The sequence below is a fragment of the Gopherus flavomarginatus genome, chromosome 22 (assembly GCF_025201925.1).
Source record: "Gopherus flavomarginatus isolate rGopFla2 chromosome 22, rGopFla2.mat.asm, whole genome shotgun sequence".
NCBI lineage: Eukaryota > Metazoa > Chordata > Testudines > Testudinidae > Gopherus > Gopherus flavomarginatus.
Window position 1 is genome coordinate 10875085 of NC_066638.1, and position 26540 is coordinate 10901624.

The 26540-nt window shown below is 61.0% G+C and overlaps 1 protein-coding gene across 1 annotated transcript; it reads right to left on the reverse strand.

Moving 5' to 3' along the window:
* Nucleotides 1–221: 221 nt before the first annotated feature.
* MAP3K6 (mitogen-activated protein kinase kinase kinase 6) lies at nt 222–26249 on the reverse strand. The gene is made up of 29 exons (XM_050932000.1): nt 25897–26249; nt 22419–22558; nt 19999–20022; nt 18543–18730; nt 14555–14723; nt 13809–13915; nt 13192–13362; nt 12574–12686; nt 11863–12022; nt 11363–11513; nt 10606–10713; nt 10437–10486; nt 9607–9702; nt 9053–9137; nt 8754–8887; nt 7695–7822; nt 7143–7279; nt 6573–6678; nt 6154–6311; nt 5584–5788; nt 5256–5403; nt 3936–4104; nt 3388–3573; nt 2947–3052; nt 2149–2401; nt 1695–1804; nt 1302–1402; nt 698–774; nt 222–306 (listed from the first exon to the last, which is right to left on the reverse strand). Exons 1-29 carry the CDS (start codon nt 26171–26173, stop codon nt 222–224), a joined length of 3942 nt encoding a protein of 1313 aa, XP_050787957.1. The 5' UTR covers nt 26174–26249.
* Nucleotides 26250–26540: the final 291 nt, after the last annotated feature.

The following is a 26540-nucleotide window of genomic DNA, read 5'->3' on the forward strand; positions in this document are numbered from 1 at the left end:
AGCCGTCCCTCAGCACACAGCCCCGCTCGCTATGAGACGCGGGCCCAGGGTCAAGCAAAGCAGTGGGCGTGAGGCTGCTCTGGGCCATGTCACGCAGCAGAGGGACCTGCCAGCTCGAGGGAGTGAAGGCGGCAACGCGGTGATCAGCTCTGGCTGAGTGTGGGTGCTTGTTATGGCACGGCGAGGCCAATGCCGCAGGGAGGCTGTGGCTGGCTCGTCTCTCACTCGGCTTCTCGCTGCACCTGCTTGGCGAGGGATTTCCGGTGCTCCTGGATGGCTCTCCATAGCCTGCACACCAGCCCCCCTCTGGCAGGGAGAGACGGAGACGAGTGAGACGCCCCTGCCCCCCCTTCGCACCGGCTGCAAACAGCCTCAATAATGCCTCGTCCTCTGTCTGGCGCCCAGGGGACGGGACGAGGGCCACGCAGAGGGGATGGTCTCCGTGGGCCTCAGGCCCCACTCAGCGCAGTCTCTTTCTGGGACAGAGCTGCAGTGAAACGCTCCCAGGGCAGAGTCTGCTCAGGCTCCTAGGACGGATTCGTGGTTCACCAAAGCAAATCACGCCATGGACCCCACAGCTATCGTGGCTGGGCTGGGCGGGACAAGCCCTAGGTGTGGCCTCTTGGCCCAGCCAGCAGTGCCCCTCCAGGGAAGAGGGCTGGGGCACCAGCCCTGGCTCCCCCTCCTGCCCCCCTACCTGATGCCGGTGTAGAGCAGGTCGTCGTGGGTGGCGCAGGTCAGCAGGTCGGGCAGGGTGAAGCCGTGCTGCAGGAACTGGGGGAGAAAGCAGGCAGCAGAGCTGGTCAGCGAGGGGCGCAGTAGCCAGAGCTAGGATGGGGCCGCCCCGCTGGAGTGCGGGGGGGGGAGGGGCGTGTGGGAGGGACACCCCAGACCCAGCTGCCTTATGCACCCGGCCCCCACCCCAGCAGGGCCTGGGGGAAAGGGGGAGGTGTTGCCCCGCTGGAGTGCGGGGGGGGGAAGGGGCGTGTGGGAGGGACACCCCAGACCCAGCTGCCTTATGCACCCGGCCCCCACCCCACCAGGGCCTGGGGGAAAGGGGGAGGTGTCGCCCCGCTGGAGTGCGGGGGGGGAGGGGCATGTGGGAGGGACACCCCAGACCCAGCTGCCTTATGCACCCGGCCCCCACCCCACCAGGGCCTGGGGGAAAGGGGGAGGTGTCGTCCCGCTGGAGCCTGCCTCTCCCTCTCCCAACAGGGCTAAGGCCGGGGTCGTGGCGGGGCCCAGGGCTGTCCCCAAGCCGCTTGCCCCTTGGCCTGGCTCGCACAGCGCAGGCCACGTACCGTCTCGGTCGCATGCTCATCTGCTCCGTGGCTCTGTAACCAGTCAACGAGGAGGGCGTCCACCGCCCCCTGCTGGGGCCCCCGGGGGTGCGCGGCCAAGGCTGTGCGGACAGAAGGGTTCGGACCTGGGTCAGCCTCCCGCAGGACTCTGCGACTCAGCCTCCCCCATGTCTTTGGGCTCCAGATGTGTGGCCCGAGGGAGACAAAGCCAGGCCCTTGCTGCCCCAGAGACATGGGCCCCAACGTGGGGCTCAGAGGGAGACCCAGGCCCTGCCCAGATGTGTCAGCTGGAGGGAGACCAAGGTGTGTTCCATCCTCCCAGGCCCATCTCCCCACCCCTGCAGCCCCACAGAGCTCCCCCGCCCTGCTCCGGCGAGTCCTGGCATCGCTCACCTAGGGGCTTGAATCCCTGCAGAGCCCTGGCCTCCTGCTCCGCGGCCTGAAGCGCCCTCCACAGCTGCCTCTGCCACTGCCGCTCCTTCTCCAGCCATGCCTCCAGCAGCCTGCCACGCGCGCCGGGGGGACAAGGCAGAGGGGCTGGGAACCGAGGGCCATGCTGGGTGGGAGGTGGGGGGGTAGGGAGGGTGATTGCTACTGCATACCCTCCCCCCCGCCCAGCCTGGGCATGTCAGAACCACAGCTGGGAGCCCAGCCCAAGTGTGGATCCTAATGCCCTTGGGCTGGGAGAGTGGCAGCGCCCTGGTGTGTGAATCCAGGCCAGGAGGGTGGCTGTGGGGTGCTGCCCCCTCCCGCAGGCAGAGGCTGGCACAGAACACGCCTCCCGGCCCCAACAGCCAGCTAAAGGCCAGGCTCTCCTCCATGCGGGAGAGCAGCCGGGCGCTCTTACCTGCTCGTCTCCGCGCGGAGGCGGCTGAGCTGCACCAGGAGTGGCAGGGAGTCCGCCGGGGCGGTACGGAAGCCCAGCTCGGTGCTGGTGCTGCTGCCAACACCAGAACTTGGGGTCTCCATGCTGCCCCTCCCCACGCTGGGCTGGCTCGGTGGAGGAGGTGCTCCCTGCACCTCTGGATCTTCCTCTACCTCCTCTTCGATGCCACCTTCATGGGCTTTGCCCAGGAGACGCTGCGGCTTCACCCGGAGTTCTGGAAGCGTGGGAGAAACAAAGTGAGCAGGGAGGTGGCTGGCCTGGCGTAGGGATGGTGGGCAGAGGGCAGTGTGCCCTAGGGGTCAGTGCAGCCCCACAGCTCCATGGGCATCAGGCAGGGGTGGGACGAGCGGTAGCATCTGGCTGCCTCTGTTCTCCCAGGGCTCTCTGCCCGGGCAGGCGCCCCGTGCTTCCTGGTGGGAAATCTCCCTGCTGGAGCCGGGGAGGGCCATGCCCTGCGGCCTCGGGCACAGAACTCCGTGGGCAGGGGCCCAGGGTTTCTGCCAGCTGATGGGGTGGAGAGAGCTGGGTCTTATGGCCCTAGGGGGGAGCCTCCTTCTCCTGCTCCCTCGTACAGTCCGAATACGGAGAGTTACCTTAGCAGCACCCCAATGGGACCCCCACCCCAGCCACAAACCCACTGCCGCTCCGCTACGGAGACAGCTGCTGCTCGGCCAGGCCCCGATTCCCCATGGGGCTGGATCCAAACGGAACAGGAGCGAGGGCCACCAAACAGCTCCCCACACCCACCCGCCAATGCACCTGTCATGAGGATGGTGAAAGCTGCCTGCACAGCCTGGCCCATGAGGTTATCCAGGGCGAACATCCAGTGCGGCTTGATCTGGTGCTGCCGTAGGAGCTGCTTCACCTGCAGGGATGGGAGAGGATGGGCCGCGCCGGCACTGGAGCCAGCCAGAGACCTTGCCATGCCGACCCCACCGCTGGCCTCGAGGGGCGACCCCCCCGCTCCCTCTGGGGTCCCCACAGGGCCTGGGATTACAGAAGCCCCGCCCCCTTTGTTCATTGGCCACACCCTCCATGCTCCTGGGACTGCCCAGGAGAGGCCAGCAATGAAGGAGTTAAAGGCAGTGGGTGCTCAGTACTTGGGGCAATTGAGTTTTAAAGGTCCAAGGCTAAGGGGGAGGGAGAAGTGGCCAGGCCTGGCCCAGCCCAGCGGCCTCCTGGGAAGGGCTGAGTACTCACCGTGTCCTGGAAGCAGAAGAGTGGCACCTGCACATGGTGAAGGCTCAGGCCCTCCGCCCGCAGCGGGGCCTGGAGTCCCAGCAGGTCCTGGCTGAGCTGCCGGTGGCTGGGGGTGCGGATGTAGCTCCTGAGGCAGGACACCAGCTGGGCGATGTGCTCCGAGGACAGCCTCCCCCCGTCCCAGCTCTGAACGGGGAAGGGAAAGGCTCAGCCCGGGGGCGCGAGAGCAGATGGGCTCCCACGCCCGGAAAACCTCTAAAGGGCACCCGGGCAAGGCTGGGCTGGCAGAGGGAGGGGTCTCAGACACACCCCAAGCCAGAGCGAGTGAGTGGAGGGAAGTCGAACGTGACGGGCTCTGGGAAAAGGACAAAGACCAGAAAGCTACTGCAGACCCCCCCTCTGGAGTCAGGCTGAATGAACAGCCCCCAGCCCAGTGCAGGGAGTTTAGCCCCTGACCTGCTGCAGAGGGGTCGGAGCCGTGTGCTGTCTGCCCTGTGCAGGGGAGGGGTTGGGCCTGGCTGCCGAGTGTTCGAGGGGCCGGCACTGACCTGGCTCTGGGCCTCCTCCAAGGCGGCCACAATGCTGGGCTGCTCCTCCGTCAGGATCTGGTGCAGGGTGGCCCTGCGCTCGCCGTCTTTCTTCAGCAGGAACATGCCGCCGCTCTCCTCAGGGACAGGGGAGCTGCTGCAATCCACACCAGCTGGCTCCTCAGCAGTCCTGGGGAGACAGGAGTTGTGGTGGGGGGGGGAAGCCTGGCCACTGCAGGGGGGCAGCCCTGTGCTAAACAGCGGATCCAGGACTGCAGCTGACCCACTGTGGAGCCTGGGATGGGAAGGACGCCTGGGGCACCCAGCTCTGCTGCCTGTGCAGCCCTCTGGGATATGCACCTCTGGACACTCAGAGTGCTGTGGCTCGCACCGCAAGGGGAGAGTTGGAAGAGAGGAAACACAAGCAGCCCAATCAGTCCCCACACACCCGTCCCGGGCAGCCAAGCTGTTCTGAGGGGCAGCAGGAATTCATATGCACCAGGGGGAGCCACCCCACAGCACTGCAGGCCCTTCGGGCTGGTGGGACAGGGAGACTCAGGGGCACCCTGAGGGACACCCAGACCAGTGTGGGGGACACTGAATCATGGGGGACAGCTGTGGGGTTTGTCATTCGATCCGAATCTCCCTGGACCAAGAATAACAGGACAAAAAGACCTCCAAACAACCTCTCTCCCCAGGCCCCTGCCATCGGCTACAGCAGCAGCTTCCGGCTGCCAGCTGGTAAACCGGGCTCTGGGAACACCAGGAACAAGGCCTGCTGCGCCCACGGAGCAGCCGCTCATCAGATACCTGCATCACGGGGAGCAGGGTGCTCTGGAGAGCAGAGTCTGCGTTCCCCACTCGCCTGCCCCATCCGCCCAGCGGGTGCTGGAGCTGGAGGTGAAATCCCATAAAACTCAGCTGCAGCGACAGCTGCTGACCACCAGGTGTCGCCCAATCCCTGCCCTACAAACCCAGCCTGCTGCCCCCCCACCGGTCTGGTCTGGCCCTACATGTAGGAGGGGCTGGGGGAGGCCTTGGGGGGCAGCCTGGGCACATCTGGCTGCTTGATCCCCTAAGGCAGGGGGCTCCCCTTCGACAGCCACCGCCCCGAGACCGTGCGCCCTGCGGGAGGGGTCAGGAAACCCTACCAGGGATAAATGGTTGGGCATGGGGTTGTCCCACATCCAGGGTGTGGCTACGGGGCGCTAGTGGGGAATGTACCCACCAGGCTGGAGGCGAGGTGTCCAGATGTGCTGCTGGGTGCAGTGGGTGGCCCTATGCCCCCTCCCCCCACCCCCCGGCTCCTCCCAAGCCTGCCCCCCCGAAGGGAGGCCATACCCCAGGTAGCTGCCTCTCTGGGCCACCTCGCTGGAGACGTGGGCAGGCGAGCTGCTGTCTGACTTGGTAGCTGTTCTGGGGGCCTGGAAGGGCAAGGAGGGGTTCCTGGCCTCGCTGGCCCCGTCTGCTGCAGAGGCAGGAGAGCTGGCTGCAGAGAGACAGGGCTGGTTACTTCAGCTCCCCCCGGGAACGCAGCCCACCTGCAAGATACCATGTCCTGCCCCCCTCCCACCCAGGGCTCCCCTGGGCTCCCCCCATCTCCTGCTCCTGCCCCCTGCACCCAGGGCTCCCCCCGTCCCCAATATCCTTCTCCTGCCTCCTAGCTCACCTGCCCCTGGTGCGCCTCCCTCTGCAGCTGGCACAGCCTGGCTCCTGGCTTTCCTCCTGCTGGGTGCGGTCAGGAAGGGCTCCTGGAGCAGGGCTGCGGCAGGCGCCCGCTTATCCGGATCCACCTCGAAGCACCGGAGAATGAAGGCCTTGGCTGCCCCCGACATGGAGTCGGGCACCTCGGGGTGCATCTTGAACATGCCCACCTGGAGAGGGAGATGAGGGAGGGGCCATCACAGAGCCCTGGCCCCCGTCCCCACCTAGCAGGGAGTGGGCCCAGAGGGGCACTGCCCCTTGGCTCACCCCCCATCCCACAGCACCAGTTTTCCCCACGTCACCCAATGGGCCTTAGCCCATGGCCCAGTCAGGCCTTGGTCTCTCTGCTGAGGCGGCCAATGAGGGGCCGGTCAGTGCTTATGGTGCCTGGACTGGGCCACCGGGAGCCGCAGTGAGACTCACTCCCCCCTTTTGTAGTGGAGGAAGCCATAACCCTCTCCCGCCAGCCCCCACGCTCCGAGAGGAGCCCGGTCAGTCCCCCTCCTCCGACGGTACCAGCGAGCCGCATCCTCACCTTGAACATGGCAGCCTGTGGGCTGCCCAGCTCATAGAACGGGGGGTTGCCTGTGGCCATCTCGATGATGGTGCAGCCCAGGGACCAGATATCGGCCGGCTTCCCGTAGCCTCGGGGGCCCTGGTCGATGATCTCCGGGGCCATGTACTGCAGGGTGCCTGGAAAGAGACCAGAGCAATTGAGGGAAGCCAGCCCCCAACCTCCCCGCGTGCCCCAGATCAGCCAGTGAGCCCCTCCCAAACCCAAATGGGTCGGGGACCCCTTCCCTCCCCTCCTGCCAGGTCCTGAGGATGCCCCTGTGCCTGGCACTGGGCCTCAGTGTCCCCCATTGGGGGGGGGGGGGGAGATGGCGAATGGCCCCTTCCCACAGCCCAGCATGCCGTAACCCAATGCGGGAGGCTTGCAGCAGAGCCCCTCACCTGTGAAGGTCTCGGCGCAGGGACTCATCCCAGCCAGCCTCTTGGAGGTCCCGAAGTCAGAGATCTTCAGCACCCCGCTGTAGGTGTTGATAAGGACGTTGTCTCCCTGTCAACCGTCGCCCCCCAATCAGAACAGGTCACAGCTGTGGGGCGAGTGCTCAGAGACAGGGTGTGCCCCCCCTGAGATCCGCTAATGCCTCTCGCGCCCGCTCTGTCCTGCTCTGGGAGTCAAGGGTGGATCCACCCGATCTGTGCGGCCAGGAGAGGTGGAGGGGGTGGTGAGACCAGATGCCCTAGAACTCCCAGAGCAGGGGGCAGGCCGGGGCCCTGCTTGGGACAGCGGTGGCTTTGCGGAGACCCAGAGCAGCCCGCTGAGGTGTTGGAAACCATCCTGGGACTCAGCACAGAGCCCAGTCCCCGGCTAGCAGCCTTGAGGGTGGCGGAGTCCCTGAATTAGCCCAACATTCCCCTCCAGTCCGGGGAAGGCCCCGAGCCCCGTAAGCTGGGTGGTCCCTAGTCAGCTTCTGTTTCTCCCATCCCGCAATAGCATGGGCCAGCCAATGCCCTCACCTTGATGTCCCGGTGGACGATCTGGTTGTCGTGCAGGTAGCGCAGACCCTCCAGGATCTGCTTGGTGTAGAACACGATGGTGGGCTCATTGTCCTTCAGGGGCCCCCACTTCGAGCGCAGGAGGGACGAGAGGCTCCCTGGGGACGGGGCAGGAGATGGGAACCCCACTGAGCCTGTGTGCCCACCCCAAGCCCCCACGCCCCAGCACAGAGGCCACCCGGCCCCGCCTTGCTGAGCCCCAGTGTCACACCCCAGGCCCAGGGCTGGCCCAGACTGGGGAATCCTGGGCAGGGCAGGAGCCGTAATGGGCTACGGGGAAGCAATGCAAGGCCGTTATGAACCTCCGAGAAGACCCCAGGCCACATTAGAGCCAAGGGCCACCAAGGGAAGGAGGCAACTGGCCTGGGACGTGGGATCTGCGACAGCCCAGACAGGCCAGCTGGATGGCAGCACGTCCCCAGGCTGGGGCACCCTGCTCTGTGCAGGAGGCCCCAGGTTCAGCCACCTCTCTCCTCAGCATCCCCAGCCTGGGGCGGGCGCTTGCTCGCCTACCTCCTGGCACCTCCTCCATGAAGATCTTGATGAAGCCGTCCTGGCTGATGGAGCCCAGGTACCGGACAATGTTCCGGTGCCTCAGGCGCTTGTGCAGGGCGATCTCCTCGTGCAGGGGCTGCGAGTACCTGCATGGCGGGAAACGGGGCAGTGAGGGTCAAGGGCCACGCCTGCCTGCTCCCAGGGTGCTGGACAATGGGGCCACAGTGCCCCACACTCAGCAAGGCCACCCACTCCCAGCGGGGCGGGAACCACGCCAAGGACAAGGCAGGGGCCCATCCACCCCAACTAGTGTGCTCACACTGGGACTCTTGCACACCACGTCACACTCATCTATCTCCCGTGCCCCCACCCCCAGGGCCCCAGATCACCATGCTGCTGGTACCCTGACTCTCCCAGCAGGCGTGGAAGGGGAGGGCAGGACCCACTGCCTGAGGGTCACTGGTATTGGGCAGGGAGTTTCGGCCATACCACAGTTCACTAATGTCAGAACAGTACCTAATGCGGGGCGGGGGGCGGGTCGCGTGAGGGGCCATCAGCAAACTGGTAACACCCTGATCTCTGATATTTTTGCGTGGGGCATGTACGGTAACCCCCCAAAGGCAGGAAACACGGAACTAAAACATGTTCGAAGCGGACACGGCTGGGGAGTGGGGAAGCAGGCTGCTTCTCGATGTCTCCATCCAGCTGCAATCACAGGCAATTGGCCACGCGCTGGCACAGAGAAGGCTGCAGGGGCAGACCCGCGTGCATCGCAGAAAGCACCAGCGGGGGAAGAGACCAGCATGGAGACTCCCTGGCACCTTTCCGCACAATGGGAGCTCCGGTCTCGGAGGAGGCGACACTGCCAAAGTCCTTGGTCTAGAAAAGAACCCCAGGGATCTCGCTCTGGATTCAATACCCTGGTTGGACTTTACACACCGACACACAGGGCATGCTCGTCTGCTGGCTGGGAGCTACGGGGCACTCAGGGCAACCCAGCCTCTGACTAGTCTGAATCCCAAAACATGACAGAGGGGTCCATAGGAAGCACCGCCTCCCACCCCCAGCGGCTCCTACCTGCTATCCCGCTCCGGGATCTCCTTGATGGCGATGCGCACCTGGTTGCTGAGGTCCCGTCCGGCGTAGACGACCCCATAGGTCCCCTTGCCCAGGATCACCCTGTTGCCCGTCTCTGTGTATTCGTAGTCGTACTGCGCAGGCCAGAGCAGGGTCAGAGCACCTGGGGCTAGCTAGCCCTGCCAAGCCCCTCATGCACCCCCAGCTCGGCAAGCTGCACCATGCCCTGGGGCTGCTCCCCAGCATCCACCAGAGACGCCTGCGCCGAGTGCGAGACCACGCCCGCCCCCGGCACTCACCTCCAGGTCCTCATCCAGGCCGTCGCCTGCCTCCTCACCCACCACCGCCAGCTCAGCCACGAAGGAGTGAATCAACTTGCAGAACCTGCCGGCAGAGAAGGGAGAGCGTGCCTAGGTGTGGCCCCACTGCCCGGCCCTTTCAAGGGGCTCCTAAGCTGGGCAATGGGCCTGGAGAACCACCCCATCACCACACACCGGCTCAGCGACCCACTCTGACAGAGCTCCGACCTTGCTGGCTGGCAGATCCACGGGACCCTTGGGCAGACGCAGCTATGCCATGTGTGAGGCAGGGCCTAGGGCAGCCCCACAGATGTCTCTTCCGGCTCCCTCCCCTGCCTGGCCCTCCACCCCTCAAACAGCCCAGAGCAGCTGCTCCCCCAGCCCCAGCAGGGGCTCTGGGTCAGGGAACAAATCCTTTATCCCCTCCCCACAACTCACCAGTGCCATGGTGCTAGGGGGTCCCCGCTGCCTCCCCACCCTGCCCCATCACCAGGACCCCCGACCACCAGCAGTAGCAGCGTGGGGGTCCCTGCCCCTCCCCCCACCCCACTCACCATTGGCAGTGGTGCTGGGTGGGGAAGTACAGCTGGAAGTCCTCGACCGTGTGCAGCACATACAGGAAGCAGCAACGCTCGTCACACTTGGAGATGCTGGACAGAAAGAGAGAGGCCGGCCCCACACCCCACAGTGAGTGTGGCAGGGGGCCTGCTCCCACCCAAGCCTCACCCCAGACACCCCCCCGCCGGCTCCAGTGTGCTCATGGGCTGGTCTGCTCCTGCAGCTTGGCACAGGCCCCCTCACCAGGCCGGCAGCACCAGCAGCAGGAGCCATGGGGCTGCAGGCCCTGGGGGTGGGCTGGGGAGGGGTGCGAGCACATCCAGAGCTCTGGGGCTGGCACTCCAGCTAACAAGGCTCCTCCGCCTACCGGGGAAGCCTCCTCCCTGCCACGCCAGTCCCCTTGTGACAACACACACACAGCGTTCAGGGCCAGCCATGCTCCGTGCCCCCCACTCCACCCCTGCAGGGCTGGGGAGCCTCTCAGAGAAAGCTGGGGGGCTGGTCACTGAACGAACCTGCTATGCCATGGCCCTTGGAATCTGCTCTGCCAGGCAGCACAGGACCTCCCCAGCTGCCCACCTCCTGCCTACAGGCAGGTCCCTCTCTGGCTCCTTGTGCCATATGCAGCTGGGGAAGCCAACACCTACTATGGGACCCCCCACGCTCCCAACTAGCCCCGGGCATGGGAAGCAAGACGGTTACTTCCACAGTGCAAGGAGGGTGCTGGGGGAGGAGAGGATTTCCGGATGGATGCAGGCTAACCAGGGAGCACCTAGGCTGATGGACAGGTTACCCCAAGGGCCAACCAAAGAGTTAAACTCCTCACCTGATTCCACGGATGGAGGAAGCCGGAAAGGTCCAGCTGGAGATCCCTCTCTAGGGGGAAAATAAACCCCCAAAAAAACACGCAGTGTGAACAACAGGAGCCCAGAAAGTCATCTCCTTCGGGGGTGGCAAAGGGGTGTTCTCACTCCCTGGCCTCCAAGCCGCCCTACCTCCTCCGTGGGGCAGATGTGGTACAGCGTCATCGACTTTTCAGCCTCACAATTGCGCACCGTCAGCTGGGCTGGCTGCAGGATTTTGGTCAGCTCCAGAATCAGCACCTGGAAGGGAGGCAGAGAGAGAGGCTGGTGTGGGGGGTCTTTGCCCCCTTCCACTGCATCCCCAGGGGGCTGGAGGAAGGGGACCTTATGACGGGGCTGGGGGTGAGGACCCCAATCAATGCTGATGTTTTTCTCCTTTCACTCAAGGATCCTGCTTCCTCTCCTGGAGCCCCCAGTGTCCCTCTTTGATACACCCTGCAACCCGGGGCACATTTTAACCTGCAAAGGGCCAGCTCCAGGCTCTGCTCTCCCCCTGCTGCCAGGAGCCTGCTCCAGACCCCCACACAGCAGCACTGGTGACTGAAACCCACAAGCCAGCTGGCCACCATCACCCCCCGCTCCTGCACACCTGTCTGATTTGTTACCAGGGCAACGGGGCGAAGATAGCCGCCGGGTCTGTTTTCACCACACATCTGGCCAGGCTTTTCCTTGGGTGTGGTCCCTAGTCCCCTCCCCTACCCACCCACAAACCCCTCCCATCCCATACGCCGACTTGGACACCGATCACCTGGGCTAACTCTGCCCCCACCCTCCCTTATTGTCGGCAGGCGCCAGGCCGGAGGCAGCTCTAGCGGCACGACGGGACTCAACGCACGGAGTCGACTCGCCGCACAGAGCCAGCCGCGCCGAGCACCAGCGGGCTCCTCACCGGGCAGCACTCCGTGGAGACGAAGGGCTGGCAGGACGCCAGCAGGAAGCCCATCCAGAAGTCAGCCTGCTCCTGCTTGGGCGTCTTGATCTCCGGGCAGGTCTTGAAGTGTTTGTACAAGAGGAAGGTCTCCATGACGGAGGCCAGGTACCTGCAGGGACAGCCAGGGCAGAGCGTGAGATGGAAGGGAGGGACACCCCACCGCGGAAACAGCTTCTGGGTGCTGACAGGCCTCCCGTGCCGTCCCCCATGGGCCCAGGATGGACAAGTTCTCCCACGGGTCACTGGGAAAGCCCAAAGGCCCACGTGAAACCTCCCACACATGGGGCCCCTAGAGAAGACTCTTACTCCAGAAGCTGGCCAAGCTGAACCCAGCCTGGAGAGTCAAACGCCGCTCAGCCCTCCCCTTGCAGAGCTCCCCTCCTGAAGGCACAGGCAGGGTGCTGCTGTTTGGGGGGCCCTGATAGGCTCTGAGGGGGGCTGGCATTTCTGCCACCTACCAGACAGGAGCATTGAGCTTGTAGAGTTTCTCTGAGGCCCGGATGACTTTGCTGAGGTCATTGGCCAGTATCCAGGAGCCCAGGTAGAAGCCCACGTCCCAGTAATGCTGCATCTTCTCCACGCTGCCCTTATTGCTCAGCAGGCAGCTCAGCTTGACGCCTGTGGGGGGGGAGCGAGAAGGTTCCTCTTCACCGCTGAGGGCAGGGCGGAGACACACCCAGGCATGGCAGGCCCACCCAGCCACCGCCCTGCCCCATCCCCTTGGCTCACCCCCACGCTTCCCCCGCTCCCACGTCAGCCCCTTCGGCCCAGCCCCGCCCAGTCATAGCCCCACTCCACGCTCTCTCCCCCACCCCCATGGCTCAGCACCCCCACCTGTACCCTCTGCTCTCGCTCCCCCCCCCCCAAACCAAAGAACGTCTCCCCATCTCTAGCAGATAAAGTTTCCCCTTCCCTTGCCACTTGACCTGCACAGGACATGGGAGAGAAGCCAGGACGGACAGGGCCCACCTGAATTCCAAGGGACTCCCTCAGTGACTCATCTGGCCACAGAGTGCAAAAGAGACAAACCCATAAACTCCACACACCTCTCAACCCTTCCTTGGGCCATCGTCCAGGGCGTGCCAGGACTACGGGAGAGACCGTTATAATCCCCGGAGGCCCATGGTGCTTTACCCACGGACAACAGGGGGAGAGGAAGAGCCACTCACCTATTTGCCGGAGCCGCACGGAGGTTTCGAACTGATGCCCGGCTGCTATGAGCAGGACGGCAGAGTTAATCCCAGAGTGGAGGCTCGGCTCCGTGTCAAAGGCTTTGCTGTACCTGGGGAATTCAAACATGCAGAGATGCCAGTGACAAAACAGTCACCTAGTTGGAGCTCAGGCAGCACCACTGAAATGCAGCCACCTCTGGGGTGGTGGGCAGCAAACAATCGATATGTGGCAGTGCAGGGAAGGGGCTTTAATCCCAATGCCAGGGGACCTAGGACTCTCAAGGTGCCAAGAGGGGGGTGTCTCTGATATCCACTTGCTCCAGATAGGTTGCAAAGTCTCATCTGGAAGATTCCATAAACTCAGCTTATCTGCCTCTACATTGTCCCTTCCAGGAACTGAACCTGGGACCCCAGGCTTGCAGAACCCAGCAAAGCCCACAGACCCTTGCACACGCTCAGGAGTGGCTGCACACTCAGTCCTTTGCACACCCAGCCAAGTGCACGTGCTCCACGTCTGTGCTCAAAACCTCGCTGGCCCAAGGAGCCCACCCCAGTCTCCTCGGCACGGACCTCCCACCCTATTCCAGCCGGAAAGCCCCCCACCCCAGCTCTCACCAGTAATAGGCCTGGTCCCTTTTCTCCGTGTCTGTGAAGCTGGAGCCAATGAACATGTCCTTGTAAATGCGGCCGCACATGCAGTACAGGTCAGGCGCCGCCCCTTCTGGCCTCTCCACCACCGGCAGGAGCACAGAGAGGGCCTTCTCCCGGTCCCCGGGCTGGTTCCGCCTGCCCAGATAACATGTGTGCTCAGCTGTGCCGCATGCACTGCCAGGCACAACGAGCAAACGCCCCAAAGAGGCGCATCAGAGAGAGAGCTGGGGGCCAAGCTCCGCTCCCCGGGCCAGTGGCTCTCAGCACAGCAGGATAGAACATCCATTTTGTGCTCTGTCGCTGCCGAGGCCGAGGGCTGAATGGACCCTGGCGACTGACCTCCCCTCCTATCCTGACAGGGCAGGGGCAGCCTGGCGGAAGCTTGCTTGGATGCTGCCCAACGGAGGGAGGATTTCAGGCTTCGATCCTGGCAGCATCCACACATAGGACACCCCGCCCTTCCCCTGCCAAGCACCCGGCCCAGTGCGACAGGTGCCCACCGGCTCCACTGGCACCAGAGGGCGCTCAGCACCCCGGAGGGCTGGGAACGGGCTCTGCACCTGCCCAAGGAAGCATCTCACCTTTCGAGGGCGAAGGTGTAGTGGAAGCGGATGTTGTGCTGCTCGGCCACGTCGCAGGTGGGTAGGGCCTGCAGCATCTCCACCAGCCTGATGATGGCGTCGTAGTCCTGCCGAGGAAGCCGGGGGTCAGGCAGAGCAGGCTGCCATCCGCATTCTGCGGGAAGTTCCGGGGGGGACAGGCTGGGCCTGATGCAGCACAGGGGGCTCGGCAGTGGGGTGGGCAAACCACGCCACTCAGGATCGCAGCTCCTTCTGCGCCATGCATCCGGAGGTCGTGGTGCACTCGAGGAAATGGCCCTTGTGCCAGGGTGGCATAGGAGCCTGCAGAACCCCGGTGTCCTGCAGGAGACCTTTCTTCCAGCATGGCCACCCACCACCTCAGTGACAGCCAGGCCTGCTGGGCAGCCGGCTGCAGCGACACACCTGCCACACGCTCTGATTCTGCTGGCCAAGGATGGAGGCTCTGCATCCAGGGACCCTGGTGATCCCCACCAGCTCCCCCTTGGAGAGCCATGTGCCCGCGCTGCGCATGCTCGTGTCTGTGACCCAGGGCCAGCAGCCTCCTGTGAAAGCCACAAGCCAGGGCCTACCCCATGGCATCCCAGGCACCGACCCCACCTCTGTAGCCATCTCCGGTGAGCTTGGGCTGGTGCTCCCAAGGCCACGCCTCCTTTCGAGGACCCAGCCACCGCCCACCTCCCCCATCGTCCCACCTGCCCTACTGGCGCAGGCCGGGGGCGGCTCACCTGCACATCCCGATAGGACAGGAGAAGGTTCATGACGATGTCCAAGCTGAGGAGCTCCACGCTGTCCAGGCGCTGCTGGATGTTGGCCAGCTCCCGGCTCAGCTGCTCCCCGCTGTACATCTCCCGGGCCTTGCGGATGTCCCGGCGGATTGTCTCCCGGAAATAGCCGCTGGAAAACCACCATGCTTAGAGCTGAGTGCAGCCCACTCCTGGATCATAGGCCTGATGGGGAGGGACAATTGCCCAGTCTCCCCTGGGGGCACTCGGTGGTAGTGGAAGGGGCCGGCTTGACAGCCCTGGGTTCTGAGGACTCTGGATATCTGCAGGACAAGGTCTCACCTATCCCACGTGAGAGGCGAGCTCCCATGGCCCACTCAACCCTCAGCCCCTCCACCAAGATAGAGGACAAAGGAGACCACATATCTGAAGGGCGCTACCTCTCATCAAGAGGAAGGGCACATCTGGGGTGGTCCCAGGGGGCGGAACGAGCAGCAGATGGAGCTGAGCTGGGCTGTGGAGAACATAGACTAGGAAGATCTCCCCCTGGCAGTGAAGTCTCCTGGAAGGTGGAGTTGGAAAAGGGTGGAAGCCCCATTGCCTGGTGCAGTCCTGGGGCAGGGAAGTGGCTCGGCCCTGGGAGTGCCTAAAAGGGGTCAGAAAGGGGACCTCAGACTAGGGTGGGGCCAAGCCGGGAGGGATGACACAAAGTCCTTCCCCTCACCCTCAGTTTCACTTCCTTCAAGTCCCTCTCTAGTGGCAATGGGGACCCATGTGCTCGGACAGCTGCAGACTCCACAGCTCAGCGCTGGGGCTCCCCAGGCCTTCACAGCGAACCGTGACTGCAGGGTTCCCCCCACCTCCTGGTTCCCCAGCCTGGGCCCTCTCCCATAGCCATTATCGTCCCCCAGAGCCCTGCGCTGGCTTCCCTGGGAGTGCCTTCCACACCTCCAGCCTCAGCAGACATCTCAGGGAGCAGACCTCTGGGCTAGCAGAGCCTGCAGGCTCCGGAAGGCAGATTGCACCCACCTGGAAGCACCCCACCCCCCCAGCCCATGACATCTCACAGCCTTCGGCCTTTCCTACTACACCCATCATCCCAGCCCCGTTTCCCACCCCCAGCCTGCATTGCCATGACTGAGAATCCCACAGCAGGAGGCAGAAGGGCCCCTTGTTGCTATCTCCAGAGGCTGACCCATCTCAGAAGGCAGGAAATTGCACTATGCCCGAGTCATTGCATCACAGTTCAGTTCTGCAGCTCCAGCCCCAGAAACAGGTCTTCCTACGCCCCACAAGGGATGCAGGAAGACAGTGTGATGCAAGGCTCACAACTGGGGCAGTCAGCAGAGCTGCCCTAGAGCCCAGATCAATCTCGCTGACCCTTGTCAGAACCAGCCCTTCCTGTTCCTGCAAACTAGATTTACTGGCTTTAAATCTTGACACCCTGCAAAGGGAGTGAGATTTATAGGAGCAAATCTCTGAAATTCAGGCTATTTAACTGGAAACAGGATTGCCACCTGCTTGGGGAATTGCTGGGAGCCTCGGTCTCGAAAGGTTTGCCAACCTCTATTTTTGCAGTGTGGATGGAGGACAGAAAAAGGAGAGAGAAAATGCCTTTAAACAGCTTAAAGTGGCTGCAGCCCATTAGTTTGCCCCTAGCTTGCGCCACTCCCATACGGGCAGGGGGCTGAGGAGTGCAGGGAAAAGCCTAGTTTGCAGAATACATATTTCCTTCGAGTGGTCATGTCTGAAACTTGAACGGTGCCTGCTCCAACCAGCACCTTTCCAAGGCGCAGAGAGCTCAAGGCAACGCCTGAGCATTGAAACACCGTTACGTCTAGTGGCCAGGACATTGCTCTGGAGAGCAACCTTTTACTCTGCCACTACTCCCATTGGAATCAATGGGATCGTTCACCAAGAACGGTGCTGGGGAGCTGAAAGAACCCAGCTCTCATGGAGGGAGAGGAGGGCCTTGGACTTCGCAGGCTGGGGAAGCTCATCATAGAAGATCAGGGTTGGAAGGGACCTCAGGAGGTCATCTAGTCCAACCCCGTGCTCAAAGCAGGATCAATCCCCAACTAAATCATCTCAGCGAGGGCTTTGTCAAGCCTGATCTTAAAAACCTCTAAGGAAGAAGATTCCACCACCTCCCTAGGGAACCCATTCCAGTGCTTCACCACCCTCCTAGTGAAAAAGTTTTTCGTAATATCCAACCTAAACCTCCCACACTGCAACTTGAGACCATTACTCCTTGTTTTGTCATCTGCTACCACTGAGAACAGTCTAGATCCCTCCTCTTTGGAACCCCCTTTCAGATAGTTGAAAGCAACTATCAAATTCCCCCTCATTCTTCTCTTCTGCAGGCTAAACAATCCCAGTTCCCTCAGCCTCTCCTCACAAATCATGTGCCCCAGCCCCCTAATCATTTTTGTTGCCCTCCGCTGGACTCTTTCCAATTTTTCCACATCCTTCTTGTACTGTGGGGCCCAAAACTGGATCCAGTACTCCAGATGAGGCCTTACCAACGTCGAATAGAGGGGAATGATCACGTCCCTTGATCTGCTGGCACTGCTCCTACTTAACAGCCCCAAATGCCATTAGCTTTCTTGGCAACAAGAGCACATTGATGCAGATCCACCCAGCCTAGCTCCCTGTAAAGGCCACCTCTCATAACACCGCGCCCTGGGCTGGTCGTCAGCTGCGAGAATCAAACCTGGGACCGCCGAAGGTGCTTCCCTGGCCAGAACCAACCCGCTCAGTGCAGCGCTCGAGCCCCCCCTAGTGCTGGCTGGGCCACATACAGCGGGCGATAAGGCTGCTACAGCTGGAACTCAGAGCAGACGGAAAAGGCGGCTGCTTGAAGACCCAGCGGTGACAGGCTCAATCAGTTCTGCCAATGACCCACGCAGGGGCACAGTACTGCACTAATCCCCTTGCCCTGCATTCCTGTCACCCCCCGGGCCAGCCGCCGACTCTCCATGGGCTTGGCCATCAATTCCACTCATCCGGGGAGAGTCGCATTCTGTCATTAGTCCCTTGCATGGCGGCGATGTGCTGAGAGTGGCACACAGACGCAGGCGGTGGTCCAGGCGCCCTGGAGGAGGGGCAGGCTGAGCCCAGGCTGGGCAGTTTTCCGGGCTCTTTGTGCAGGGCTGACCTCAGCGCTACCCTGGCAGGTCAAGCCAGAATAAAAGCGAAACCAGCGATGGACGTCGGGGGATCCTCGCCCAGGGGAGCAGGGTCTGAGCCAGGGGTGCAAGGGCCACATCGGGGTTGCAAAGCTGTATGAACGGCGGGGTAGGAAAGGCTGTGCTTCCCCAAACAGCCTGGCCCCACCACCTTCTACCTCCTGCCCTGACTGCCCCCCTCAGAACTCCTGACCCATCCAACCCCCCCTGCTCCTTGTCCCCTAACCGCCCCCCCGGGATCCCCCGCTCTCCGCCACCTTACCATGCTGGAGCCAGCCACACTGCCTGGCAGGAGCAGCGGGCCAGAGCCCTGGGGGTGTGGGGCGCTGAGGCTGCAGGGGAGGGGGGACAGCGGGGGAGGGGTCGGGGGCTAGCCTCCCCGAACAGGAGCTCAGGGGCCAGGCAGGACGGTCCTGTGGGCTGGATGTGGCCAGTGGGCCCACCTCTGGTCTGAGCCAAAGGCTGCAAAAGTTAATAGGAGTCTTTCCCTTGCCTTCCATCAGCTTTGGGTCCCCATGCTCGGAGCTGGGTGGTGCCATCCCACACCCCCTCCGGTTCTAACCCCCCAGCGCTGCATTTATGTCCCTGCCTCTAGGTGCCAGCCCCAGCTGGGCCCAGGGAAGGCTCCCCCCAGTGGTGGTGGGAGGTAAGGGCCTGTCCTCTCAAGCTCACTGATCAGGGGGCACTGCCACTCAATCCCCCAGGCTGCGGCTGGAGCCGGTTTCCAGGGGCCGTGCCCTGCCCTCACTGAAACCCCTGCCCCTTTCCCCTCCCCAAGTGCGCTCGGCCAGGCAGTGCGGTACCAGGAGTTGGTGGGGGAAGCCTCCAGCAGCTTGGTGAGCCGCCCCACCAGGGGGGTGAAGAAGGCCTCCACGTTGAAGCTGGGCTGGAAGAACTCAGTCAGGCACTTCATGGTGCTGGCGTCGCAGCAAAGGACTTTGTTCTGGGCCGTCACCACGTAGGGGATGAAGGTGTAAGTGCCGCTGCAGTCCTGGCAGGAAGAGACGGGGCGCCAGGAATCAGGGGACTGGGCTTCTCCCCTACATCCCCGCTCATCAGCCCATTCATTCCGAGGGCTCTCAGCACAGACGGCCAGTGAGGGAGACCACGGGGTCCCCTGATAGGCGGTGGTGGTGGTGGTGGTGACAGAGATGCTGCTGTGCTGAGACCCACCAACTCGTTTCATGTAACGTCCTCCAGACAGCAGGGAAAGGAAGAGGAGGGGAACTCTCCCCAAGCTCCGGCCAAACCCCGCCCACTCAGGTGGCCAAAATACGTCATGTATCATACAGCCCGCACAGGCCTTTTTAATACAATCTGTCCCCTCCCTTGCTGCATTCTCCAATCAGCAGTGAAAGACTTAAAAAACCTTGCCATTTAAATAGCCATTAGTAAGCTCCAGAGTTAACACCCCATTGAAAAGCAGTAAGGCCGCTCATTAGTTGTTGCCATCTGACAGCAGATGGCTTGAAACCACTTCCCCGAGCAGGCGAGAGACGTGAAAGGCTTCCTACCTCAGGCCCTCGCCGAGCAGGTTCCTTGGGGCCAGGGTATTGCCAGGCCCAGGGGCGGGAGTGGGTAATCCGTAGCTCTCAGGCCAAGGGGAGTTTGGGCATCTGAGCAGAGGCAGGTGGTAGTGAATGAAGGTGTCCACACCCCAGCCAGAGCCTGAGCCCACCTCGCGCAGCCGGAAAGCTGCAGCCTTGCTTTCCCAAGCTAAGCCTGTGTCTTCCGGGGGGTGCAATCATCAGGCTGGGGAGACCGAGGAGCAGCTGAACATGGGCTTTAGGTCACAGGCAGAAACATGTTTGGGGGCTTCAGCTTTCATTAGCCCTCCCCCCCCCGCCCCTGCCATCTCTGCCTGACAGCAAACCAGGTGCAGAGAGCAGGGAACTGCTGTAAGATTCAGCTGGGCATGTCCTATGTGATCAGCTCCCTGCTACTGAGTCTGGGGTGCAGGGGGCTCTCTATCCTTCCCAGCCTGTTTCTGCTCATGTGGAACAGCGGGGGGAGGAGGGGGGAGCGGGGCAGGGCAGCACGTGAACCAGCACTAAGCTGCATTGACAGAGCTGTTTCCAAAATGCCAGGACTGGAACGACAGGGGGTGCGGCAGGCCAGGGCTGAAACCCAGAACTGGAATAACAGGGAGGTGACTAGAGGCGAGGATTGAGGGGGGTATGTGTGAGAGAAGAAATGAGCATAAACAGACAAGGTAAAAAAAATAATAAAATAGATTCACAGAAAGTAAATTACACTTACTGAGTTCTTCTGGCAGATATCCTCCTAGAGAGAGAGAGAGGGTGGATATTTAGCTCTCCATCAACTGACACGGAGCATGTTAGCCACTGAAACGAGCCATTTTGGGAATCTATTTTACATGGTAGGCGGTGAGACACCATGGTGATGGGCAGCAGGAGGACACACCGGGACAGAGAAATTCACTAGGGCCCAGCACTTCCAACACAACTAGATCTTTAGAGGGACAGGCTCGGTTCTCTCGTGCCAATCTCCGAACTGCAACAGAGGTCAGGGGAAATGGAAAAACATATCTGTTTCTGGTGGGATCTGGCTGGGTTTGAACCTTCACCCTGTACGAGTGCAGCTGCAGCTTTGGAAGCACAGGGTGTTTGCAGAATAGGTCATTAGTAGGGATCATTTCATTAGTGGGAAAAACACCTTTAACATTTTGCTGGCTCAGGCTGACGGGGGGGAGGGCCTGGAAAGGAGGCAGTCTGCATTTTACAGCCAAGCAGCAGATCATCCGTTTGCTGTACGCTCCCTCCCCGCCCCCCGGGGCCCAGCACTGGAGTGCCCTTTAATTCCTGCGTGGGTCAGAAGTGCACCCTAAATACAGTGCTTGGGTACTGCCTATGGAGGGAAGGTCATGGGAACATGTGGGACTCAGGAATCATAGGTACAGGGGCATTTTTTCCTAAAAGCACCAAGGCATCTAGAGGTTGAAGAGTCCGAAGCAGTTACTATATTTGGGGTCCGACCCGAAGTTCACTGGAGTTGTGGGGGGGGTCTTTCCATCCACTTCAGTGGGCTTTGGATCCTGGACCAGGGCCAAAAGGCTTTGCTGAGCTGACATTTCAGGTCCAATTTTTCCCAAAAGCAGCAGGGCTAGTTGCCAGCACTGGGCCGAGGTACTGAAAGGTGATAGGGTGAAAGTGACACAGAGACTCTCAGAACATATGCGTCTGATTTGAAGCAGGGACGGCTTGTCCTGTCCCTCCCCAGCTGTTAAGGGTTTATTCCGAGAAGGAAAGAGGATTCATGACTATTTCTGAGAGGTCCCCATACTCTAGAGACTCTAAAAATCACATCATGCAGATTGCTGTCTTGCACTCAGTTCCTATAGTCACACGACTGCTGCAGCAGCTCTCTCCCACTGCCAGGGTTAGAGACGGGGGCTGTATCCCAGGGAAAGCCTTCAGGGCTTGGAGCCGCGGAAAGTGCTCCTGTCTAATGGTTCCTGAGACTGCAGCAGCAGTTTCCATGCTGGAAACAAAGCGAGAGAAAGAAGCATACGGGTAATCGTAAAGATGGGGATTTTAAGATTCCCAACAGCCCACTAGGGCTAGATGCACCGGGATGGCCCAGAACAGATGCATTCAGAGCCAGTAAGATTTCCTAAGCACCTGACCAATGACCAGAAACAAAATGCTTAGCCCCCAATAGCCAACTAATCTTTGTTCAAAATCCCACTCGTTTTGCTGCCATTTAGATTAGCTGTTCAGTTCTGGTTCAGAACTGTGCTTTTGGCACAGGCATCGTTTCAACCCAGGGGAGGAAGGATGGACTTGGGGCTAAGGCACCGAACGGGGCCTCGGGAGATCTGCAATCAGTTCCCAGCTCTACTACTGCCGCCCCAGGTGAACCTTGGGCAAGTCACTTTGTCTCTGTAGGCCTCAGTTCCCCTCCTATACAAAAAAAAAAAAAAAAAGGAAAATACTCTCTCTCCACCACCCTGGGTGTGGTCTGCTTGGACTGTCAGCTCAGTGGGGCAGGGACTGCATCCTGTGCTCCTGCACAATGGGGCTCGATCTCAGTTAGAGCTTCTATGTGTTACCGTAATACAAGCAATAAGCAGCAAGTTCAAAACGTCCAGTGTTTGGAACAGCTGAGCTCGCTCTTGGCAGTTTCCTCGTGCCACATTCCAGGCCCAGGCGTTTCCTTATCACAAGAGACAGACAATGAAGAGGGATCACGCCACGTTGCAAGGTGTTTGCAGCCTCCTCCTGTTCCGCTACCCCGACAGCTCACAGCTGAGCATCCCCGCTGATTCCAAGTTGCTGGCGAGTGCTGAGGGCTCAGCGGAGTGCCCACAGTCAAAGTAGCGCACGCAGCTTTTGCAAAGGACATGGGGAGCTGCATTCATCTGGCACTTCCTATCTCAAGGCCTCGGCCCTCTGAGGGAGGGAAGTATTGCCATTCCGGACTTACAAATGGGGAAACTGAGGCACAGAGCGGGGACGTGATGGGGCCAAGCAGAGGCCAAACCCAGGCATCCTGGCTCCCAGTCCACTGCTCTAACCACCTGATTTTACCTCCCTAACACTTCCATCTCCCACACGTAACCAGAGACATTTCCTGGCCAACGTGGCCATTTCTCGTACGCGCGGCGGCTAAGAGCTCGGACGTGGCTTGCGGGACAGAGGGGCACCGCCCCCGCTCACCTTGAGGGCCTGCAGGTCCGGCAAGTCGGTGTGGCAGCACAAGAGGACGTTGTTGGTCATGCTGAAGCTCTCCCGCACCCCAAGGTGGTAGAAGAGCGAGGGCTGGCACAAGGAGTTGCTCACTTCCACCACGGCCACATCTGCGGGCAAGGAACAAGGGACCATCGGACACCAGCCGACATCGCTCACGGCCTTTTACACACTGACGTGCAGCTGACAGGTCTGGGGCGCTGGGGAATCCCCCTCAATCCCCTCCCCTGAGCCCTAGGGAATAGCAAGGACACTCACTTTGCAGGTTTGGAATGTCCTGGTGAGGAGGATAAAGGGGACATGATCAGGACCAGCCCATGGGGCAGGTGACTAGGCACGTCCCTCACCCCCGATGCTGGGTCTCACCCTCAGCCCAATCGCTACCTCTCCTGGCCAGAGACCGCTCAGTGCAGTCCCACCACTCTCCTCCATCCCCTGCAAATCCTATTGCCTGCCCTGGATGTTGCATATAAACCACCAAGCCCAATTACTCAGCACAGCAAGGAACAGGCCTTCCTTTAAGAGGATGCTTCCCCAGCCAAGGACTGCTGGAGGCAGCAGTGTCACTGCTTCATCTCTCCATCCATCTCACATTCCCTCCAGGGGAGCCGAGCGACAGCTGACAGAGGGGACCGAACCCACCCTAGGCTGTTTAAAGGTCCGGCCCCATCTCCCCCGGGGTAGCCAGGCAGGCCGATCATTGCAACACATACACACAGGCAGCTTTTACACACCATTTTGGTGGACCAGGAAAAGCCAGACACCGCCCCGGACCCACAGCTTGAACAGACCAGGGGCGAATATCACCGATACTGTGAGGCACGCCTCAGTGACCATGCAACAACCCATTTTGCACTTCACCATCAGAGGGGTAACGAAAAACAGCAGCACGTCAACCCTCGCAACCTGCCTGCATGCTGAGGTCCAGCTGTATCATAGCAACACTAGGAGAAACTGAGGCAGAGAGAGGTTAAGGGCCCCATTTCCTGAGGTGCCAAGGACCCACATTTCCCGTTGACTTCAAGCAGAGTCACGAGTGCTCAGCAGTTCTTGAAAAGTCAGGCCTTGGTACGGTTTATCCAAGGTCAGAGCCAGGCACAGAACCCAGGACTCCTGAGTCCCCTGTCCCTGTGCCCGCTCCAGTTAGTGACTCTGGCCAGCAGCATGGCACCAGAGGGCACATGCCAGAACAACCGACTTGTTCAGCTGGCCAGGAGCGTTGCCCATGGGTTAGCCAGACTCTGACCTTGGGATCTCTGTCTCACAAGGCTGCCCGCCAACCTCCTGGCATTATCGATAAAACAGCGTTTCCTCCCCCGAGCCCGGCTGCCTGCGTTGAAGCCAGAATGGAAGCGACAGAGGCTGAAGGTGAGATGGGACCATTCAGACAGAATAAATCACATTAAGCAGAGAACATCCCCTGGCCTAACCTCTCCAAGGGGGAGGGGAGGAATCTTTTCCTTCAGCCCCCCAACCCAATGCCAAAGGCACAAATCCAAGCCACCCTCCCCTCAGCCACGGGATGCGGGTAGCTGTGGTCCCTGCTCTGCTCCAGAGGAATCGGGAGCATCACAGATGTCGTGTGAGGAAACCTCAGACCGACAGAAAGTCAGTGACCACACCACACAAGTTATTTCCACATCGTTTGACATCCTTCTGCTCCAGTAGCTTCTGACCCTGGAGCCCTCCTTAAAGGGCCAGGCTCTCCCGTTTGATTTGTCCTGGAAGGGCATGCACAGAGCTCGCCACCCCTGCGGTGAGGAGTCTAGCAGGCTGGAATAAAACTGCATCCCCCCCAGAGCAGATTTAAAAGACATTCATCGACTATAAAGCCAGAAGGGAACACTGTGATCACCCAATCTGGCCACCCACATAACAGGCCAGAGAACTTCCCTGAACTGGCTCCTCGTCGATCCAGAAAATCTCCTTTAGAAAAACAGCCAGTGAAGGGAGATGTTCCAGCAGCTTCTCCGACATGTGAAAATAAACGCCAGAGCAAAACCCACAGTCCAGAGAAGGTAGCACACCCAGTAGCCACAGCAGAGTGGCCAGAGAATGATCAGGCCCTTGATAGAGCCCTGCATGGATACAAAATCTGGTATCCGCATCTGATCCGCACATGGGGTCTGTGAACCTGTGCAGATCTGAGGGCCTCTCTCCATTGAGACTGGAAGCCCTCTGACATCCCCTGCCTGGTCAGGATAGCGGTAGTTGGCACTGCCAGGGTTTATGTTGCATCTCTCCTGGTAGCTTTCATCACCACTAAATAGGGTGACCAGACAGCAAGTGTGAGAAATTGGGATGGGGGTGGAGGGTAATAGGAGCCTATATAAGAAAAAGACCCAAAATCGGGACTGTCCCTATAAAATCAGAACATCTTGTCACCCTAATACTAAATTCACACACACACTCATGCTCTCCTGGACTGTGAGTTTGGAAGGGATATTTTATTGTCTGCTTCCAGGCAGCACCATCCCACAATGCTAATTGAGCAGAGAGCAACCAGAGCTGCCGGGATCTGTGTAATAAAGCAATGAATGTTGGCCATCCTTTCCCCAAGACGGTAGGGAAACAGTAGACAAGACAATAAGGAGGAGGAAACAGGCAGGATGGTCTGATGCTTAGAGCACAGCACAGGGAACCAGGTGAGCTGGGTTCTAATCCCACCACTCACACACCTTTGCTCAACTGATCTCTCCTTGGGCAAGTCACTCAGGCTCTCTGCAAACATTCAAACACCTGTTAAATGAGGGTAACAGAATAGAGACAAACCTCATTTTAATAACACAAGATCATAGCTGCTGGAAGTAGGGGTGCTCAGGGCACTGCCACAACCCCTGGCTTGAAGTGGTTTCCATCATATATAGTTAGGTTCAATGGCTCTCAGCACCCCCACTATAAAAACTGTCCCAGCGCCCCTGCACAAGGCTGTTCGTGGGTGTTAGAAATGGAAAGTGCTAAATATTACACAGAATCTATCATTGTCTAGGGACTTCCCTTGGGACGGAGCTCTGAGCTCTCTGTTCCAGAAGGCCAGGCTCCTGCTATGTGAGCTCCAGGAGATAACACGGGGCCTATGACACACAGATGAGCAGTTCCCGCTCCACCTGGCAGAGGGCAGTGGTGAACAAACACACACAGCTGATAACAGCCTTACTGCAGCTTGCTCCAGGGGCTGGATGATTTCGAGGAAGGAGAAGGCTCATCTGCCAGCATCTGGCCGCGGCCACGCCCAGAAGCAGCCCTGCTCTCTCCCCTCCCTCACTGACAGCCCTGGGGCTGCTGCAGCTCCCAGGCTAGGGGTGGGGGGGGCTGCAAACAGAAATGGGGAGTGTGACTCCCCCCGCCCCAGATCCGGGGGGCTGATGAATGCTGCAGCCTCCTCCGCCCTCCCCAAATCCCGCCCCGCCGGCTGAGGCCGGGCGCAGCTCAGCTCAGCTCAGCTCACCGGCGTTGTAGAAGCGGTCCAGGGGGCCGGGGTCGCCCAGCGCCAGGGTGCCGAAGGGGACGGTCTGCAGCTCCGCCCGCGCCTCCCGGCAGGCGTCCCGCAGGCAGCGCAGGGGCAGGGACTCGCCCGAGCCCTCGTTGAGGACGCAGACCACGCTCAGCGCCCGGCTCCGGCTGCTGCTGCTGCCCCGGCGGGCCTGGGGCCCGGCCAGCGGCTTGCCGGGGGCGATGGCCATGGCCAGCGGGTCCTGCCAGTAGCTCCCGGCGCGCTCCGCCATGCCCGGGGCTGGTGGGGAGGGGGAGCCCCCCGAGCAGGGCAGAGAGCCGGGCACGGCCGTTTCCGCCCGGAGTGCGGCAGTTCCCGACTTGGGTCAGTTGCAGCCCACGTGGGGCCCCCGAGCCCCACCCACCAAAACTTTCCCAGAGAGTCGGAGCGGGAGCTGGGTGTGCCCGCTGCTTCCTGTGCAAGCGCTGCAGCCGCTGGGCGCGGGCCATTGCACCAGCGTCTTCGCTCCAGGATAGGGAACAGCAAAGGAAACCCACCCTTACCCAGCCCGCCTGAGCCTCCCCCCTCGCCCCCATGGGTTGCGTCTTGCAAAGCGGCCTCCAGGAGGCTGTTGGAGGGATTTATGGCCAGGGTCGAAA

What these genes read in the sequence shown, in the direction of transcription:
- MAP3K6 (XM_050932000.1), bottom strand. Translation starts at nt 26,173, where the DNA reads ATGGCGGAGCGCGCCGGGAGCTACTGGCAGGACCCGCTGGCCATGGCC. An exon ending in CTGCGCCGAGACCTTCACAG is followed by an intron (nt 6,312 to 6,572) that starts GTGAGGGGCTCT and finishes GTCTCTTTCCAG; the next exon opens with GCACCCTGCAGTACATGGCC. An exon ending in CACAGGCTGCCATGTTCAAG is followed by an intron (nt 5,789 to 6,153) that starts GTGAGGATGCGG and finishes CTCCCTCTCCAG; the next exon opens with GTGGGCATGTTCAAGATGCA.